At 38.1% G+C, this 17,791-nt stretch overlaps 12 protein-coding genes across 12 annotated transcripts, besides 1 other annotated feature; 7 read left to right on the top strand and 5 right to left on the bottom strand. All coding sequences in view use genetic code 12, as the record gives it.

Annotated features, from left to right (window-relative positions):
* Positions 1 to 52: 52 nt before the first annotated feature.
* Positions 53 to 598, bottom strand: DEHA2G14366g (DEHA2G14366p; the record flags this gene model as incomplete). The annotated part of the gene is made up of 2 exons (XM_462163.2): positions 53 to 445; positions 497 to 598. 2 exons carry the CDS (start codon positions 596 to 598, stop codon positions 53 to 55), a joined length of 495 nt encoding a protein of 164 aa, XP_462163.2.
* Positions 599 to 664: 66 nt separating this feature from the next.
* On the top strand, positions 665 to 1,261 carry DEHA2G14344g (DEHA2G14344p; the record flags this gene model as incomplete). The annotated part of the gene is made up of 1 exon (XM_462162.2): positions 665 to 1,261. One exon carries the CDS (start codon positions 665 to 667, stop codon positions 1,259 to 1,261), a length of 597 nt encoding a protein of 198 aa, XP_462162.2.
* A 520-nt stretch (positions 1,262 to 1,781) lies between these two features.
* DEHA2G14322g (DEHA2G14322p) lies at positions 1,782 to 3,974 on the top strand (the record flags this gene model as incomplete). Its single annotated transcript, XM_462161.1, has 1 exon — positions 1,782 to 3,974. One exon carries the CDS (start codon positions 1,782 to 1,784, stop codon positions 3,972 to 3,974), a length of 2,193 nt encoding a protein of 730 aa, XP_462161.2.
* Positions 3,975 to 4,224: 250 nt separating this feature from the next.
* On the top strand, positions 4,225 to 5,718 carry DEHA2G14300g (DEHA2G14300p; the record flags this gene model as incomplete). Its single annotated transcript, XM_462160.1, has 1 exon — positions 4,225 to 5,718. The coding sequence occupies one exon, from the start codon at positions 4,225 to 4,227 to the stop codon at positions 5,716 to 5,718; it is 1,494 nt and encodes a 497-aa protein (XP_462160.1).
* Positions 5,719 to 5,832: 114 nt separating this feature from the next.
* Positions 5,833 to 6,211: a long terminal repeat (solo LTR of Debaryomyces hansenii Tdh2 retrotransposon).
* Positions 6,212 to 6,326: 115 nt separating this feature from the next.
* On the top strand, positions 6,327 to 7,568 carry DEHA2G14256g (DEHA2G14256p; the record flags this gene model as incomplete). Its single annotated transcript, XM_002770592.1, has 1 exon — positions 6,327 to 7,568. One exon carries the CDS (start codon positions 6,327 to 6,329, stop codon positions 7,566 to 7,568), a length of 1,242 nt encoding a protein of 413 aa, XP_002770638.1.
* Positions 7,569 to 8,280: 712 nt separating this feature from the next.
* DEHA2G14234g (DEHA2G14234p) lies at positions 8,281 to 9,180 on the top strand (the record flags this gene model as incomplete). The annotated part of the gene is made up of 1 exon (XM_462159.1): positions 8,281 to 9,180. The coding sequence occupies one exon, from the start codon at positions 8,281 to 8,283 to the stop codon at positions 9,178 to 9,180; it is 900 nt and encodes a 299-aa protein (XP_462159.2).
* A 193-nt stretch (positions 9,181 to 9,373) lies between these two features.
* DEHA2G14212g (DEHA2G14212p) lies at positions 9,374 to 11,038 on the bottom strand (the record flags this gene model as incomplete). Its single annotated transcript, XM_462158.1, has 1 exon — positions 9,374 to 11,038. One exon carries the CDS (start codon positions 11,036 to 11,038, stop codon positions 9,374 to 9,376), a length of 1,665 nt encoding a protein of 554 aa, XP_462158.1.
* A 613-nt stretch (positions 11,039 to 11,651) lies between these two features.
* Positions 11,652 to 12,479, top strand: DEHA2G14190g (DEHA2G14190p; the record flags this gene model as incomplete). Its single annotated transcript, XM_462157.1, has 1 exon — positions 11,652 to 12,479. One exon carries the CDS (start codon positions 11,652 to 11,654, stop codon positions 12,477 to 12,479), a length of 828 nt encoding a protein of 275 aa, XP_462157.1.
* A 678-nt stretch (positions 12,480 to 13,157) lies between these two features.
* Positions 13,158 to 13,733, bottom strand: DEHA2G14168g (DEHA2G14168p; the record flags this gene model as incomplete). The annotated part of the gene is made up of 1 exon (XM_462156.1): positions 13,158 to 13,733. The coding sequence occupies one exon, from the start codon at positions 13,731 to 13,733 to the stop codon at positions 13,158 to 13,160; it is 576 nt and encodes a 191-aa protein (XP_462156.1).
* A 415-nt stretch (positions 13,734 to 14,148) lies between these two features.
* Positions 14,149 to 16,107, bottom strand: DEHA2G14146g (DEHA2G14146p; the record flags this gene model as incomplete). Its single annotated transcript, XM_462155.1, has 1 exon — positions 14,149 to 16,107. The coding sequence occupies one exon, from the start codon at positions 16,105 to 16,107 to the stop codon at positions 14,149 to 14,151; it is 1,959 nt and encodes a 652-aa protein (XP_462155.2).
* A 473-nt stretch (positions 16,108 to 16,580) lies between these two features.
* On the top strand, positions 16,581 to 17,009 carry DEHA2G14124g (DEHA2G14124p; the record flags this gene model as incomplete). Its single annotated transcript, XM_462154.1, has 1 exon — positions 16,581 to 17,009. The coding sequence occupies one exon, from the start codon at positions 16,581 to 16,583 to the stop codon at positions 17,007 to 17,009; it is 429 nt and encodes a 142-aa protein (XP_462154.2).
* A 43-nt stretch (positions 17,010 to 17,052) lies between these two features.
* DEHA2G14102g (DEHA2G14102p) lies at positions 17,053 to 17,635 on the bottom strand (the record flags this gene model as incomplete). Its single annotated transcript, XM_462153.2, has 2 exons — positions 17,053 to 17,558; positions 17,614 to 17,635. The coding sequence occupies 2 exons, from the start codon at positions 17,633 to 17,635 to the stop codon at positions 17,053 to 17,055; spliced, it is 528 nt and encodes a 175-aa protein (XP_462153.2).
* Between the last annotated feature and the right edge of the window lie 156 nt (positions 17,636 to 17,791).

The following is a 17,791-nucleotide window of genomic DNA, read 5'->3' as shown; positions in this document are numbered from 1 at the left end:
TTTAGTATAAAAAATACCTAAATAATAGACATAATACTTAATGGCTCGTGCGTTAATGACAGGCCAAAGATGATTCAGTGGGTTCCGCTAGTGACCCCCATATGTGGTTTCCGATTGCAGCACCGATCACGACGGCTAACATGTACCACCCATTGTAGGTCATAAACACCAACATTAACATGAAAGAATAACCCACTTGAAAGCCATAGAATAACGACCGCTTCAATTTGTATTGTGTCATAACCAGGGAACTAGAATTGGAAGTTGCACCCAATATGATATTGATATGGCGTTTCTCCCACTTGGTAAACCAAAACTTCGCTAATTCATAACCCATTCCTAGAAGAACAATTGCTATAAAAGATAAAATAAAATCATTCAATGACCTCACATGCCACCATTTGTATATAATACAAGTATTTTTCCAGTCCCAGGTAAAAATCATCTAGATAATTGTTAGTAAGTGGTTCTTCTGAAATCGCAAGTATGAACGTACATTCATGGAACACATATCCATGTCTCCGTGATCCATTCCAGGCATTGAGTGGTCCATTGCCAGCGAGGATATCATATCATCCATATGGTTTGAATGATCCATATCTAATTGTTTCTAGTCTATATTTTATAGAGTAGATAAGGCTAAATTCAAAATGCGAAGTAGTTAATGGTACAATTTTATGCAAGAGAAGCCATTTCGTCCGATATGAAGATCATTAATAGAGAAGAGAGAGAAGCTCATGCCAAATATCTAGCAACAGAGGGGGCCAAAGGAATATTTTATGGGTCTATTCTCTCTGTTGGTCTTTTTAACTTTATAAAAGTAAGATATCCAGCCAAATTCAAATTATTCAGCACTAGCATTAAAACTTGTATATTGATTTTGCCAACGATTGGATGTTGTGCGTTCTGGGCAGATCGAGGATCAGTTGTTTTTGATAGAAGAATGCATTCATATGGTGGTGGGCCCAAGATCCTCGAGGAACTAAGAAAGTGGAAGGCCATGTCAACTTATGAAAAAACTGTAACCGTTGTCAAAGATAACAAGTACAAAATCCTCATAGGTACATGGTTAGGGTCTATTTATGGGACATGGGCATATGTAGAAAGCAATAAATTAATGGATGCTACAAAAAAGGCTGCTACGATTAAAAGGGTTAATGGTGGTAGTACCGGGGTCTTTGCATTGGCACTAGCCTCCTGTCTTTTGAATGAAAGACTTCTCAATGGATTCATATCACCAAAATCTGATGTGAACAAATAATAGACTTGAATGAACCTTTCTGGAGGAATATCGGTCAAGCAATGTCAATCTTAATAAAGTTAGCAAAATAAATGTTCAAGTAAAATCACAAGGTTTATTACTACACGTTTAACTTCCACTTCAGTGAATCGATTATATACACCCATAATTCTATTTATTTTACACACATGCATCTATCTAATTTACTTATCTAAATTGGTAAGCTTGATATTGTAGTAATTTCTTTCTTTCCAACTATACTGTTTCCTCAAATTTTTCATATTTTTTTTTCTTTCGCTTCCTATAACAACCTGAAACTATTCTTCAAGCATATTTCTCTATAATGCCATCCATATATAGGTTTAGTTGCATTGGTATGCTACTACTGCAAGGTATTGTATTGCAATTTTGACACGTGATACGCCATCTGTCATTTCATCGGGTTAATTAAATTTTCTGTGAGTCTGATTCATAATGGTTGTAGAAGAGTGTAGTCTTCATAAGGTTTGTTTGATTCTAGTGCTAGTATTGATAAGTTGCAATGGCTCCAAAGAATAAGAAGCAAAAGGAAATCGTTCAGGATGACCGTTTCCAAGCGATTGTCTTAACTGATTCGTTTGAAACCAGATTCATGCCATTGACGTCTATTCTACCAAGATGCTTATTACCTTTAGCGAACGTCCCATTAATTGAATATACATTGGAATTCTTAGCTAATGCTGGGGTCAATGAAGTGTACTTAATGTGCTCTTCTCATGCTGACCAAATCCAAGAATACATTGAAAAGTCCAAATGGTCATCGAAAAACTCACCTTTCAAGATAAGTACCATAATGTCTTTAGAATCCAGGTCAGTGGGAGATGCTATGAGAGATTTAGATAATAGAGGGTTGATTTCTGGTGATTTCTTGTTGGTTTCTGGTGATGTGGTGACTAATATCGATTTTGAAAAGGCCATGAATGCCCATAAGCAAAGAAAGCAGATGGATAAAGACCATATTGTAACAATGGTATTAACGCCTGCTAGTCCATTGCATCGTACAAGATCACAAGTTGACCCTGCTACATTCATTTTGGATAAGAATACTGGAAGATGTGTATTTTACCAAGGAATTCCACCGGTTGACGGTAAGAGAAGCAGCATAAATATTGATCCCGAATTATTAGAGGATATCGAAGACGAAATGGTAATTAGAAATGATTTAATTGATTGCTGTGTTGATATCTGTTCGCCACATGTTCCACAAATTTTTCAAGAGAATTTTGATTACCAATATTTGAGAAGTGATTTTGTTAAAGGTGTTTTGACATCTGATTTATTGAAGAAAACTATTTATGCATATATAACTGATGGATCTGAATATGCAGCAAGAGTAGAAAGTTGGGCAACCTATGATGCTGTTTCACAGGATGTCTTAGCTAGGTGGTGTTATCCGTTAGTTCCTGATTCAAACTTGTTGGAAAGCAATTCTTATAGTTATGAATTCAATCATATTTATAAAGAGGATAAGGTTATTTTGGCACAATCGTGCAAAATAGGCAGTTGTACATCCATTGGTACTAATTCATCTGTGGGAGAAGGTACATCAATTAAGAAGTCCGTTATTGGAAGAAACTGTCAAATTGGTAATAATGTAACTATCAACAACTCTTACATTTGGGATAATGCTATAATTAAAGATGACTCAGTTGTTGATCACAGTATCATTGCTGGTAATGCTGAAATTGGTAGTGGCGCTACTTTAAGTCCAGGAACAGTCATTGGTTATAATGTAGTTATTGGTGATGGCATTCATCTTTCAAATAACACAAGGATCGTGGAAAAGCCAATTGATAGAGATGATGAATCTTTTGAACTGAGTCGTTCATTTGATAGTGAGCAGGAAGACGGAAAGACTAATGGTGGTGAATATATCAATGCCGATCAAAGTGTAAATGACATAGACGTGGTCGGCGACAATGGTGTTGGCTTCTTATATGTGTCAGACAATGAATTGGATGAGGAATCTGATTCAGAATATGGCGTATCTCATAACTACTCTGGTATAATTTATCAGATGAGCTCATTGAATGTGTCTGATGATTCTATTGCATCCGTTTCTAATGCCAAATCTAAGAAGTTCCATCGTCGTACATCATCTAGAAATAGACGATTATCTTCAGCATCGATGGTCTCAACCGACTATGAAGGTGGTCCATTTTCCGAAGAAGAAGACGAAGATTTTGAAAAAGAAGCCATTGCAACGGTTGACAGATCCATGGAGAACAATCACGATTTGGATACCGCGTTATTGGAATTAAATACCTTGAGAATGTCCATGAACGTCACTTATCATGAAGTCAGATTAGCCACTTCTAAAGCATTAATTCACAAGATTATCCATTTTATCACTACCGATACCTTGGACGTTAAGGAAGCCACCGAAAAAATCTTCAACAAATGGGGCTTGTTATTCAAGAGACAAGTGTTCGAAGAGTTTGAACAGGTCGACTTATTGCAAATCATACAAGATGTATGTTCCAATGTAGACAAATCATACAACGGAAGGATTCTATTTATGGCACTTAACATATTGTACAATCAAGATATAGTAGAAGAAGAAAATATCTATAAATGGTGGGATTCAGAATCGTCTACTGCCAATGATGATTTAGTACAAGTTAGAACTTTAACAGGCAAATGGGTCGATTGGTTACGGGAAGCTGAGGAAGAAAGTGAGGAAGAAAGTGATTAATTGTTCATACCGTATATACTTAATAGACAATGATATAACAGTAATAGTAGCATCAAGTGTGTTGATAGTCGTATGTTTTCGACTTGAATAGATGCAAAAAAGAGAATTTTCGCTTCTCCGGTATATAAGTTTATACGACGAAGATCAGCATGTGAGTGGTGCCATAATTATCAATTTTGAATACATAAATACGTTCATTCTCCATCCAAATAAAGGTGTTAGAGGCGTATTACGGTATCTGGTAGAATAAATGACAAGTGCTAGCAATATTTATGATGTTATTGTGGTTGGAGCCGGTGTTGTTGGACCTACTATAGCAACAGCACTTGCGAGACAAGGCAGACGGGTTTTGATCATCGAGAGAGATTGGTCGACGCCTGATAGAATCGTAGGAGAGTTAATGCAGCCTGGAGGAATAAAGGCATTAAAGGAACTTGGAATGATTAAGGCTATTAACAATATCGAAGCTATTCATGTTGATGGGTATTACGTCAAATATGGTGATCAAGTAGTTCGATTAGACTACCCAGATAAGCAGGATGCAATGAAAACGAACTCTGTTAAGTCAGTACCAGACTGTGTATTTGACGGTAACGACAAGATGGCGAGCGATTATACATTGAGTTCGAAAGACTGGGATGAAGACGAGCGTGTTCGGGGTGTAGCGTTTCACAATGGAGAATTTTTAATGAATTTAAGATCGATGGTTAAAAGTGAACCTAACGTGACATGGGTTGAAGGAACAGCCACCAAGATACTTCGGGATGAAGAAAATCCTAGCATAGTTACAGGAGTTGAGGTCAAGCAAAACCAGGCAAAAAAGACATATACAGCTAAGTTAACTATAAGTTGCGATGGGATATATTCGAAATTCAGAAAAGAACTTTCGGCCGAAAATGTACCTATAATAGGATCCTATTTCGTTGGGTTGAAGCTTATTGATGCTAAATTACCTATGGTCAACCGGGGACATGTCATATTAGGATCGCATGCGCCAATTTTGATATACCAAATATCACCACACGAAACAAGAATATTATGTGCTTACAGATCCACGAAGCCTCCTTCTCAGACGAGCGACGAGTTATACAATTACCTTCGTGACGAAGTATTGCCTGCATTACCAAAAGAAACTCAACCTTCGTTTGAAAAGGCCTTGGAGACTAGAAAATTCAGAGCGATGCCTAATCAATATTTACCTGCAGTAAAACAAGGAAAAGAGACTAAGGGCTTAGTTATGTTAGGCGATTCTCTCAACATGAGACATCCTTTAACTGGAGGAGGTATGACTGTCGGCTTAAATGACAGTGTGTTGCTCGCAAAATTATTGCATCCAAGGTACATAGAAGACTTCGATAACCACGAACTTCTAGGCAAACAACTAAGCACTTTCCATAGAAAACGTAAGAATCTCGATGCTGTGCTTAATACTTTATCTATAGCCTTGTACACATTGTTTGCGGCCGACAGAAATGCTTTATTGATTTTACAAAGAGGCTGCTTCAAGTATTTCCTCCTCGGAGGTGACTGCGTTTCCGGCCCAATTGGCTTGTTATCAGGAATCCTACCATTCCCCATGTTATTATTCAACCATTTCTTCAGTGTGGCCTTCTATGCAATTTACTGCAACTTTATAGACAGAGGCCTCATTGGATTCCCTCTAGCCTTGCTTGAAGCATTTGATACCATTTTCACTGCGATAATTGTTTTCACACCGTATTTGTGGAAAGAATTGGTTTACTAGTTCCCTAGATTACTGAAATAGATTATATATATCCCCGTCTAGATGCAATGACTGTAATCATCCTAATGATGAATGGCTATATAACTTCCTTCTTGTCACGTGATCTTTCAAACTTGTTGGTTTTGTGTCACTATCAGAATGTATAAAGATTCTGAAACAAATCATTGTAAGAACCATAAATAGTTATGCTAGTGATATTGATAGTCATAAGAGGATATGGGAATAATCTTAATAAGTTGAGACGAAACAAGAATATAAATTAGGAATGAATCTCCAAGAAGAAGATGAATTTTCTAATCAACGAACAGCAATTAAGCAGAATATACTTAATTAAGACTACCCTAAAAAGTCATCGATAGGTAGATCGATCACTTAACTACTTCTATAGTAACCAATATTGATATATAAGACCAGTATATCTATAATACTAATACATAAGTATTCTTCCCTACATATTTCAGGTATTCGCACGACCTTTATCATAATCCCAATAAAACCCATTAGCAACTAATAGAAACGGATGCATTATAATAATATAATAACTGAAAGACGATATAATAATCTTTTAGTCGATAAACAATTAACAGATACAATTGATAATGCCGTCAATGGATGATCGAACTCCTTTAGTCGGGGAAAACAGACCTAGAACTTTAGCGCAAACCAAAGCCTCTGTGTTGCGTGTCTTCATGATGACGCTCAAGTCGTCTCCAGTCAATTACCTTTTGGTGTTTGTTCCATTAGGGATATTAGCTGAGTATTTGAAATGGTCAGCTAATGCCATTTTCTGGTTGAATTTTTTTGCTATTGTTCCTTTGGCTTCGTTGTTAGCATTTGCTACGGAGGAATTATCCGAAAACGTTGGACAGACGATTGGAGGGTTATTGAATGCTACGTTCGGTAATGCCGTGGAATTGATTGTGTCTATTATTGCATTGAAGGAAAAGCAAATCAGAATTGTGCAGGCGAGTATGTTAGGTTCTATTTTGTCGAATTTGCTATTAGTCTTGGGGTGCTGTTTCATCGCAGGTGGAATAACTAGAGTGCAACAAACTTTCAATCAGACGGTTGCGCAGACCATGTCGTCGTTGATGGCATTGGCTACTGCAGGATTATTGATTCCAGCTGCGTTCCATGCTACATTACCACCTCCAAAGAGCAAGCATGGTTTCCCAGAACCAGGATCGTCTGACACGTTGATTCTTTCGTTATCTAGAGGCGTGTCGATTATCTTGTTGGTTGTCTACATTTTATACTTATTATTCCAATTGAAGACCCACAAGTCGTTATTCGAAGAGCAAGCACAGGAAGCTGATGATGGTATCATCACCACCAGCTTACCTCCTGATGAAAGCGATGTCAAGCCAGAAGAACAAAAGTTATCAGTATTAAGCTCAATCATAGTATTGATTGTCGCTACTACCTTGGTCTCTTTGTGTGCTGACTACTTGGTGGGTTCTATTGATGACATTGTCGAATCGTCCGGATTATCAAAAACCTTCATTGGTTTGATTGTCATCCCAATCGTTGGTAATGCTGCAGAACATGTCACAGCAATTATTGTTGCTATGAAGGACAAAATGGACTTAGCAATTGGTGTCGCTGTTGGTTCTTCGTTACAAATCGCCATTTTTGTCACCCCCTTCATGGTCTTGGTCGGATGGATCATCGACGTCCCCATGTCGTTGTACTTCAGTACATTCGAAACCGCCATTTTATTCGTTTCGGTATTTATTACCAATTTGGTCATCTTGGATGGTGAACTGAATTGGCTAGAAGGTGCTATGTTGCTCAGTACATATCTTATTGTGGCCCTAGCATTCTTCTACTACCCAGACAACGTTATTTAAGCAATTTTTACACCCGTCTGACCTACAGATAAACCTTACATTGATACGGAATCCAGTCCTACCGATTAGTCTAATTTCATATAATGTTCTATAGTCTATATAAGCTATTGCTAAGTGCGTAACATTGTCAATGGCCTTGAAAAATAAAAATTTACTGTAATCGGCAATAGAGGACACTTCGCTAAATTCCCTATTATTCTGTTGCACTAGCCTACTAGGCATTATGCTGGATTAGGGAAACTTCTTCACGTGAAAATCTCGAATACTTTATCGAGATTGACATAGACTCCGGCGATGTAAGCAAGCGTTGGAATGTCGATGGATTCCAGGGTTACGCACAACAACAATTATCAACCCACATATCGTGAACCCACATTACGTGGACAGGTATGTTATTGAAAATAAATTCACAAGCATAGGTGTGTTAAAAATCGTGTAGCATAGTAACAAAGAATCGTGAAATAGGCCGTGCCTTTTTTAGTAACGTAAGTGAAAAATTCACGATTTGGTGGATGCGAAATTCAACGCGCTCTTTGTTCCAAAAATATACCGTTTCAGAAATATTGCTAAGAAGGGTACTAAACGGGCGTTGGTAGCTGTAATAGTATATATATGGTAAAGAATCCTTTTAATCTAAGAGAAGAAATTAGAGACTTATCAGATTTGAAGGTTTTTCTCTGAAGGTAAATTTTGGTAGCATAATACATAAAAGATGTCAGACAGAGAAGCATTGAGAATTTTTTCTAGACAGCCAGTTAGTGAAGAGATGATCTCATTTTTGGCTTCTACCACTAGTTCAGTCATTCAAGTCAAGACACCAAAACCACACAAGGTGTCGATGAATGACAGCAACTTGCTAATTAGTCCGGTTTGCAAGACACATGTGTCATTATCGGTGTTCATCAAGAAGTTGATCAAATATTCGAATGTGCAGACACCTACGTTAATGGCTAGTTTGATATACCTTAACAAGCTTAGAAACATTTTGCCAGCTAATGCAGTCGGTATGGAAACCACCAGACACCGTATTTTTTTGGGTGCGTTGATCTTGAGTGCAAAATCGTTGAACGATTCGTCGCCCATGAACAAGCACTGGACCAAATACACCGACGGATTATTGACGATTGAAGAAGTTAATATGGCCGAGAGAGAGTTAATTGGTTTATTAAAGTGGGATATCAATGTCAAGGAAGACGAGTTAATTTTGGTATTACAGCCATTCTTGACGTCCATCAAGAATAATATTCGCAAGAAGAACCAAGACGAATGTAATGCTAAGATTAACTATTACAGATTGTCGAACACATACAAGTGTGCTGGTTCGAGGTCTAACTCGTCTAATTCGATTTCATCCATTAAATCTTCGATGTCGTTGAACTCGTCTCAATCCTCGTTGTCTTTGCACAGCAACAGTTCGTCTAGCTATAATTTGTCTTCGTTTGACGAGCAGGATGAATACGCATCACTGTCCAAACAGGACAGAATTCCTTTGTCAGGTAAATCGGTGAACACCCTTAATATTCCAACCGAACACGATAAGGCAAAATGCATGTACAGTAATTACAATCAGTCTGGTATTAATGTAATTAATAATGAAAGAATCCTTGTTTAATATATCAGGTTATGGTTTTATTTTAATTCTTCAAATAGGTTTTTATGGGTTTACTGGTTCAAATTATATATTTCTACGTGTTCTATAGAGTGACAATATATTTATTAATCATTTATTAAAATCATTACTTGGTCTTAGACTGTAGCATTTAATTAACGTACATATATTCTATTCAATCATATTTTATATACATTCAATGACCATGAGGATCTTCCTTAGGAGGTTCAGGGGTAACTGTAATCATGGTATCAATTCTTAAGATGGCAATACAAGCTTCTAACGCAGACTTTAATGACTTGATCTTGGACATGGTAGGTTCTAAAACACCATGAGTAAGCTCATTAACAATCTTACCTTCAATTAAGTCTAAACCATAATTCTTGTACTTCTTTCTCTTGATGTCAGTTGGTAAAGCAGATTGAGATGCAGCATGGAAAGTTCTTAACTTTGAAACTAAATCTGACGCATCCTTGGCAGCATTAACAGCTAAGGTCTTTGGAATAACTAACAATGCGTTAGCAAATTCGGCAATGGCCAATTGTTCTCTTGATCCAACGGTAGTGGCAAAGTTTTCCAAATAAATGTTAAGTGCTGTTTCAACAGCACCACCACCTGGAACAACATTACCGCTTTCTAAGGCCCTTTTCACAACAGATAATGAGTCGTGTAATGATCTTTCCATCTCATCTAAGGAGTAATCGTTAGCACCTCTCAATATGATTGAAGAAGATGAATGTTGTTTAGTACCTTTAACTAATATACATTCATCATCACTGATTCTTGTTTGGGTTACTTCTTCAGCTTGACCTAAGTATGAACCTTCGAAGGTTTCTTCACCTTCTAAATTAGATAAGTCACTAACTAAAGTTGCACCAGTGGCTCTGGCAATTCTTCTTAAGTCTTCCTTCTTACAACGTCTAACACCCATAACACCAGCTTCAACAAATTCCTTTAAACATAAGTCATCAATACCCTTGGTGGTCAAGACCACGTTGGCACCTGCATTAATAATCTTTTGGATTCTCTCAATAACAATACCGTATTCTCTCTTTCTGATTTCTTCTAATTGATCTGGATCATCAATATTAATTTGCACACCCATAGCCATTCTTGTCTTTTGTAAATTGATGTCCAAGCAAGCAATCTTTGCATTCTTGACGGACTTGACCATGGCTTGCGATGCAATAGTACAGTTCAACGCATACCCGTTAACCAAAACAGATTCTGTGGAAGATTTACCATGTGCTTTCAATATGTTAACAGCCTTCACTGGGTACTTTACTTCTCCCTTTAAGTTAGTGGTCTTAACTGCCAACATAGCATCAACAACCATTTGACTGAAAAATTCTGAGTCAGAACCAATAATCTTCGATGACATTGAAGTCTTGGCTATGTTAATCATCGTCTCTTTACCCAATGTATCAACTGGTTGCGATAAAACTTCGGTGATGTAACGAATCGCCTCCCTCAAAGCTAATCTATAACCAGTAATGATAGTAGTTGGATGGATCTTGTTCTTTACCAATTCATTAGCTCTCTTCAATAATTCACTGGCTATAATAACAACCGATGTAGTACCATCACCCACTTCTCTATCTTGCTGCTGAGCCAACTCAACTAAAATTTTAGATGCTGGATGCTGAACGTCCAATAATGATAAAATGGTGGCACCATCATTGGTAACAGTGACATCACCGATATCATCGACCAACATTTTATCTAAACCAACCGGTCCCAATGAAGATTTCACCACATTGGCAACTGATTGAGCGGCTAATACGTTTTGATTTCTAATATCATCACCACTAACCTTTTCACCTCCAAGAAATAACGTTTCCGAACGAGCAGCTGTATACATTCCCACTATTCGTTTATTATATCTATATCTAACTGATTTATTAAAAGTAATGTCTTTTCTTCCACTATTATGTTGTTAAGTTGGGACTTATTTCGTTGATTCGAATAATTTTATGGGTAGATACACGTCCTCTTCAGCAAATTTGGTGGATTTGACAAAATGATGGAATTTGTTCCCCTGGCACCTTGTTCGGTTACAAGATAACAACAATACCTGATAGTACGTGTATATATGTACACAATTGTGAAGAAAACTTTTCAATCGGACTCTTCTAGGCTGGTTTATGGTGGTTCAGGTAAATGGGTCAAATCGAAATTGCCAATTTGAGTCCCCCTGTCGGGCGTTTTCTGAACCACAAATTGGACATACAGTAAGGCCCAATGGTTCCCTATGGCTCTGATCGGTCATATTGTGTATACGTCTTGGTGACGACGGTAGAGAGCTAATTAACTATATCTGGGTGCCATATCTTCTATCACGTGACCGAATATCTAGTTCCACTCACACGCAAAGTAATATAAAATAAACAAGCATAAACAATTTAGCATGTTTGGCAGTAATTCTTCTTGGATTGATAATATATATAGTCAATTAGGAGACGCCTCGATTGAAAATGATGATTTCAATGAATAGAGTGTTTTTAAATGTCAATTTAGCTCCAGTACGCTTATTGGCAGCTACTAGAAATTTCGGGTTTACTCCTAGCCGCTTCCAGGGTGCAACTAGCAAAAGAGAACTCACATCTAAGCAGAAAGAAGTTGCAGAGAAGAAGAAATTGCTTGGTTTAGAGAGAAGGCAAATAGCTGCTGATAAGAAAAAGTTGGCCAGTTTGAAAGCTAGACTTGCTAAGGAGAAGACAACATATGCCACTCTTAAGAAAAAATACGATATTGCTAATAAAAAGAACAAGGAAAAGCAAAAGGCGCAACAATTGAAAGACAAGGCTAAATTAGCTCTCGAAAAGGCCAAGGCCAAAAAGACATTAGCCGAAACCAAGAAGAAGGAAGACAATTTGATTGCGAAGGCCATTAAGCCATTTAGAAAGTTATCGGGGTATAACTACTTCATTAAGGAAAAAACTGTTGGTAAAAATGGACTTAGTGAAGTATCAAGTATCTGGAAGACATTGGCGCATGATGAGAAGGAAGTGTATCAAGAAAAGGCGGCCAAGTTTAACGACGAAATGTTGAAGATATTTGTCCCAAGACCAAAGAGTCCGCCAACGTCGTACGCGTCATTTGTTAAGGAGAACTATCCTAGCGATGGTGGTGACTTCAAGCAAATCAATAAGGACTTGGCATATGAATGGAAGTTGTTACCAGCCGAAGAAAAGCAAAGATACGAACCATCACCAAGCTCGAAACAAGAGTATGTAGTCAAGCTTCAACAATGGAAGCAAAACAGAATTGAGGCGTTTAAGAAGCACCACAACATTTCTTAGACACTGCTAGATTAACGTAAATAAATGTGTACTTATATGTATAAATTATAGCAATAGGTAACAGAATAAATGTTTTACAATTAATCTAACTCCCCCTCAATGTAAAACGAAACGCAGATGACAGTCTTCAATGAAATTCGTTTATATCAAAACTAAATATTTTATACTTAAGCATATTTAATTTGAACAACCAAAATTTAAAATACATGTTAACCTATTCATGTTTCAAAAAAAAAAATATATTCATGCTTCTTCTTTCTCTCTATGTAATAAGATTAATGACGACAAGACATTTTGTAAGTAGAAATGAAATTCAAGGCACCTAATGAATACTTATACTTCTTCTGTAATCCGTGAAAATATTGCAACACATAAAGCAATGAAGTGGTAGCGGCAAAAATACGTAGCGTTGTGCAAAATAAGCAAGATTGTACTATGAAGAATTATGGTGAAATGATAATGGAATATGATATGGTGGTATCAAATGATTACGTTAGAACGAAAAGATGAAAACAACAGCAAAAAATAATACCCACAAAAAACGGGCTTAAGCAAACACAAGGCAGACAACTCAGGAACACGGACAATAAGATGAATAAATAACATCAGTATAGAAAGTGGTGTTGAATTCAAAAAAAAACGGGACAATCAACAAAAAGTCCAGTCTAGTCCGCGTACCTACAAGATGGTGCATTTCTTGGACTTCTTGATAACAGGAGGTTCCAAGGCCGCAACTATGGCTTCGTCGAAAACCGTCTTCAATCCTCTTTGCGTTAAAGCTGAACATTCGACGTATTTGACAGCTCTCAACTCCTTGGCCAATTTTTCACCCATATCATTCGAAATTGGCGTCAACTTTTGTCTCTGTAACCTTTGCAAGATAACATCGTCGTTTCTCAAATCTGTCTGTGTTCCAACAATCAAACATGGTACCCCTGGGCAATGATGATGCACTTCTGGGAACCATTTTTCTTTCACATTTTCAAATGACGCAGGGGATATAACCGAGAAACAAACTAAAAACACATCTGTGGATGGATAAGATAAAGGTCTCAATCTATCGTAATCTTCTTGTCCCGCAGTATCAAACAACCCTAACGTAAATGGCTCGTCCCCAATCATCACGGTCACCGCATAGTTATCAAAAACTGTTGGCACGTAATCGGCTGGAAACTTACTAGTTGTGTATGAAATTAATAAACAGGTCTTACCAACGGCACCATCACCGACGACAACACACTTTATGGTTTGCATTTCTGGCTTATTTTTATGTATATAGTGTTCCTTAGGAATTTAAAAAAAAATTACTTCTTTTTAATGGGGCAATATACTAAATCAATCTTGAGAATACCTCTGGGCGTCTTATACCTAGTAACTACTTTTTCCTGTTCTAAAAAGTTTCAAACAATATATATCTAAAATTGCGGTAAAGTGGTATCTATTCCAATATAGATTCTATTATAAGTCGATTATTATCTACTTTAAACGTTGTTTATTTCAAGTCAACTGATTTCATGTTGATATTCTGTTTCAACGATTTATTACGTAATGCGGGTAACTCCCGAATTTCGACGGATTCGCGATTCAAGAATTTATCATTGGAATCGTGTTTTCACCAATATATTAGTTAGTTAGTTACAATAGTTGACATATATACATCTAGTTAGGGTCATTTGATATTCATGAAGCCGTTGCCACCTTGCATGACATCAAGGTTGCTTGTGATATCGCTTGGTAAATTATTAGTGTCAATTAAGCGATTTGTAAGGGATCCACTAGGGTCAAATTTTGTAATTTCATCGTCAATTTCATTATCTATGATGGATGGACCACCACCCAAGAAGTCAAGCATCATGTGCATACCACCGGCACCCCCGGCGTACTCCTCGACGTCGACGGGTAAAACTTGGGAAACACCCTCGAGGAACCAGACTTTGTCTTTCATTTCTGTAGTGAAAGAGCGAAGGAGCTTGTAGTAGGAGCGCATGATTCTCATTGCCTTGATGTCGCCGGTCATTAATAGGGATAGGAAGGACTTGTCGAGGAGGGCGGGAAATGCGAAGATCCTGAGGATGAAATCTGACTTGTAGCGTTCTTTGTGGAGTTTATTGAGGTATGCGAGGGTAACGAGGTATGGGGAGTCGATCTCGACCGGGAACAAGTCAGCGATTTCAGAGTCATGGCACTCCAAATCGGTGAAGAATTTCTGGTCGCCTGGGGTCTTGCTGGGGTCGACGTTGACGCGTTGGCTGATTATGTCGCCGAGGTCGCCCAAATCGACGGATATGAACTTGTAGAATCGAGATGATTCGGTCAACGGCCATACTGCCGTCAATATTGTAGCGGCTCCCTTGACGTGGAAGATCCATGCAGATGCTGGGAGAGATTTGGGAGAAGTAGACAGCGGAAACGATGCGTTGGCCAATGAATCCATGATTAAAATTAAGGCACTCGCTACCAATGCATCCGTATTGTCACAGTTGATGTCTAGCACCGCTTCTCTCAATAGTCTCAATGCATCGCCTCTATGGCACGTCACACACTGATCTAGTCCCTTTTCAGTCCTGGACAAATGTGTCGCACTAAAGGCTAGAATGGAATGCATCAAAAATGGATGGTCAAACGCCAACATGGGGATGTCGTAATTCCATATATTGGTATCCGATATACCTGCTCCTGTAATTGTGCTTGCTACCTGAGAAGTGTAATGAAACATCAACCTCAAGTCTAGCATGTTTAGGTTTGACGACCCCATTCCTGCCATGGGATTATTCAAAGGATTATCGGTCAAAAGCGACTGCAGAGTATTGACATTAGGTGATATGTTCGGTATGGCTCCGCTTCCGTGTGGTTGTGAAGGCCTTTCATGTTCGTCGGGGTGACTATGCAGAGGTTGTACTTCGGGTTCTTGCGGTATCAGATCTGATTGTCCGTGCGTGCCCTCTTCCTGTTTAACGTTGACTTCATTACCGCTTGTCGATCCATTCCCCTTCTTATCCGTATGCGAGTCAATATTGTATGGTGAGTTGTTGGCAGTATTATTGGCTACAGCAGAGTGGATCTGCGAATCAATGAGACTGCCCAAGTTACTTAAATCAATAGGCAATTGTGCTAGCGTCGCCAAATTGGTCAAGCTGGCCAAATTTCCTAGCGAACTCAACCCTCCTCCTCCGACGCCACTCAAATTATTCACCAAATGGCTCAAATTGAGGTTATTCAAGTTACCGGCATTCAATAAGTTTCCCGTAACCTTTCCTATCACCTGTTCAGGTTTGGGCTCCATATTTGGCGCCGGACTGATACTCGATGCCTCTTGTTGCGTGCTAGACTCGTTAGATTCGCTCCCGGGAGAAATAGACTCTGTTGACACCTTCCGCTTCTTATTTACCGACTGTGGGTCTATCTCATTCTGCGACCCGTCATTCCCATTTGTAGCATACCCACAGGTCAAATTCATATGCTGACACTTCTGACACACCGGTCTCTGTTCATCACATTTAACTCGTCTCTTCTTACATGTCAGACAACCGTTTCGGGACTTTTGGTGGAACTTCCTTTTGCCTGTTGAAGACTTACTCATTTTTTTGTTAGCATCTTGACTGAGATTATTATCACTTTCACCGGACATTATTTGTTGAAAAATAAATGGTTAGTCAGTTGATCTCTCTATGGTAAACGTTTATATCAATCAATATGTATTCAAACCGTTCCAAATAACAGTTATAAACGGTCGTTTATCTCGTATAAGTTTTTTTATGTTACTACGCGTAATTCTTATATAGAGGCAGTGTGAGGTTTTCACTAGAGATATGTTAGTAATGATAATAACCAAATAGGGACACACGAAGAATATAAATAGAATTAAGTGTAGGATTAAGCTTTAACTGGTCATCTCCTATTATCTAATGCCCAATTGTGTACGCGAGGAACTTTAGCGAATATAGGGGTCAATTCTGGTATTTAATAGTGTAGAGTGAATCAATGGCGGCCAGTAGAAGCAGCGAAATGGGTAGTAAGTCACGTGCTAAATCCATCATATATTTCAACCAATGCTTTAGGACCAGATGATAATCAAGTTCAAAGGACGATAAAGCGGTAACTATGAGTCAAAAACCATTATGGTATCGCTGGGCCCGTGTGGGTGTAGTAGGTTTTAGTATAATAGCAACTGGAAGTTTGCTATTCAAATATACTGTTCCCACGGATGAACAATTGATTGCCAAATTTTCGCCCGAAATTAGAGCAGAGTACGAGAGGAATAGAGAAATAAGACAAAAAGAGCAACAGGAACTCATGAAGATTGCCAGGGAGACCGCTGCATCTGATGACCCGATCTGGAAAACAGGAAGAATAAAGTCTCCGTTTGAAAAGGATGGGAGAAATACAGATCCAAAATTAGTCGACATCGAGAAGTATAATAGGGAACGGGGAGACGAATTCAAGAAACTGGAAGTCGAAAGGGCACAACAGGAGTTGAGAGAGGCCGAGGAGTTGGTCTCGCAGAAGAAAGGGTGGTTTTCTAGGAAATAGTTACTATGTATATAACATGTGTATTAATATAATTTGCTTCTATCTACGTTCTTCTCCAGCTGAAGCCGCCCTCTTTTGATAGGCCCAGTAGAAATCCTGTATTTCTGCCGGCGGTGCCTGATATTTTCTGACTATTTGCTTCGTCCACCGCAGACACAATTCGCTGGATATTGGTGTCAATGACCATACCTCCTTGTACAATTTCCTCTAGCACGGTTTGTAATACTTGCCATCCGAAAACCAAGTCCAATTCACATACATTAGTGAAACACTTGTCCAAACATTCGACAAACACTTGGATCAAGTCTAGTATGCCCAATTCACTCTCTTGGTCATCGACTATAAATACAAAATATAAGGTAGCATAGTGCCTGTAGATCACTTTAATGTCATCGAGGTCTTCTAGTAATGGTGGCGGCGTTATGAATGAGCATTCCTGTGCTGATCTTACAGATATTAATTGATATACTTGTTGTAATAATAATCGTTGTGTAGGTATGTCCACGAGGGTATAGAATTTCATCAATCTTGGTAAACCATCATTATTAACTATTTAAATTGTTAGTAACAATTCCTGAAGAATATATCTCTTCATAATACATACATATTATCACTGAATGTATCATTTTATTCGTGTATTCTAGTAATATACTTTATCTTCACTATTGCACACTGAATATAATTTCCGTTCGGATTCGATACTCGATAATAAAAATTGCTGCTAACGATCTCGTCGTTATCAAATACACAATTATTTAGAAATCGCCGTTTATATTCGTATT

This window comes from Debaryomyces hansenii (genome assembly GCF_000006445.2).
Source record: "Debaryomyces hansenii CBS767 chromosome G complete sequence".
NCBI lineage: Eukaryota > Fungi > Ascomycota > Pichiomycetes > Serinales > Debaryomycetaceae > Debaryomyces > Debaryomyces hansenii.
The sequence above is the reverse complement of the archived record's forward strand: the minus strand, read 5'-3'. Positions and strand labels throughout refer to the sequence as shown.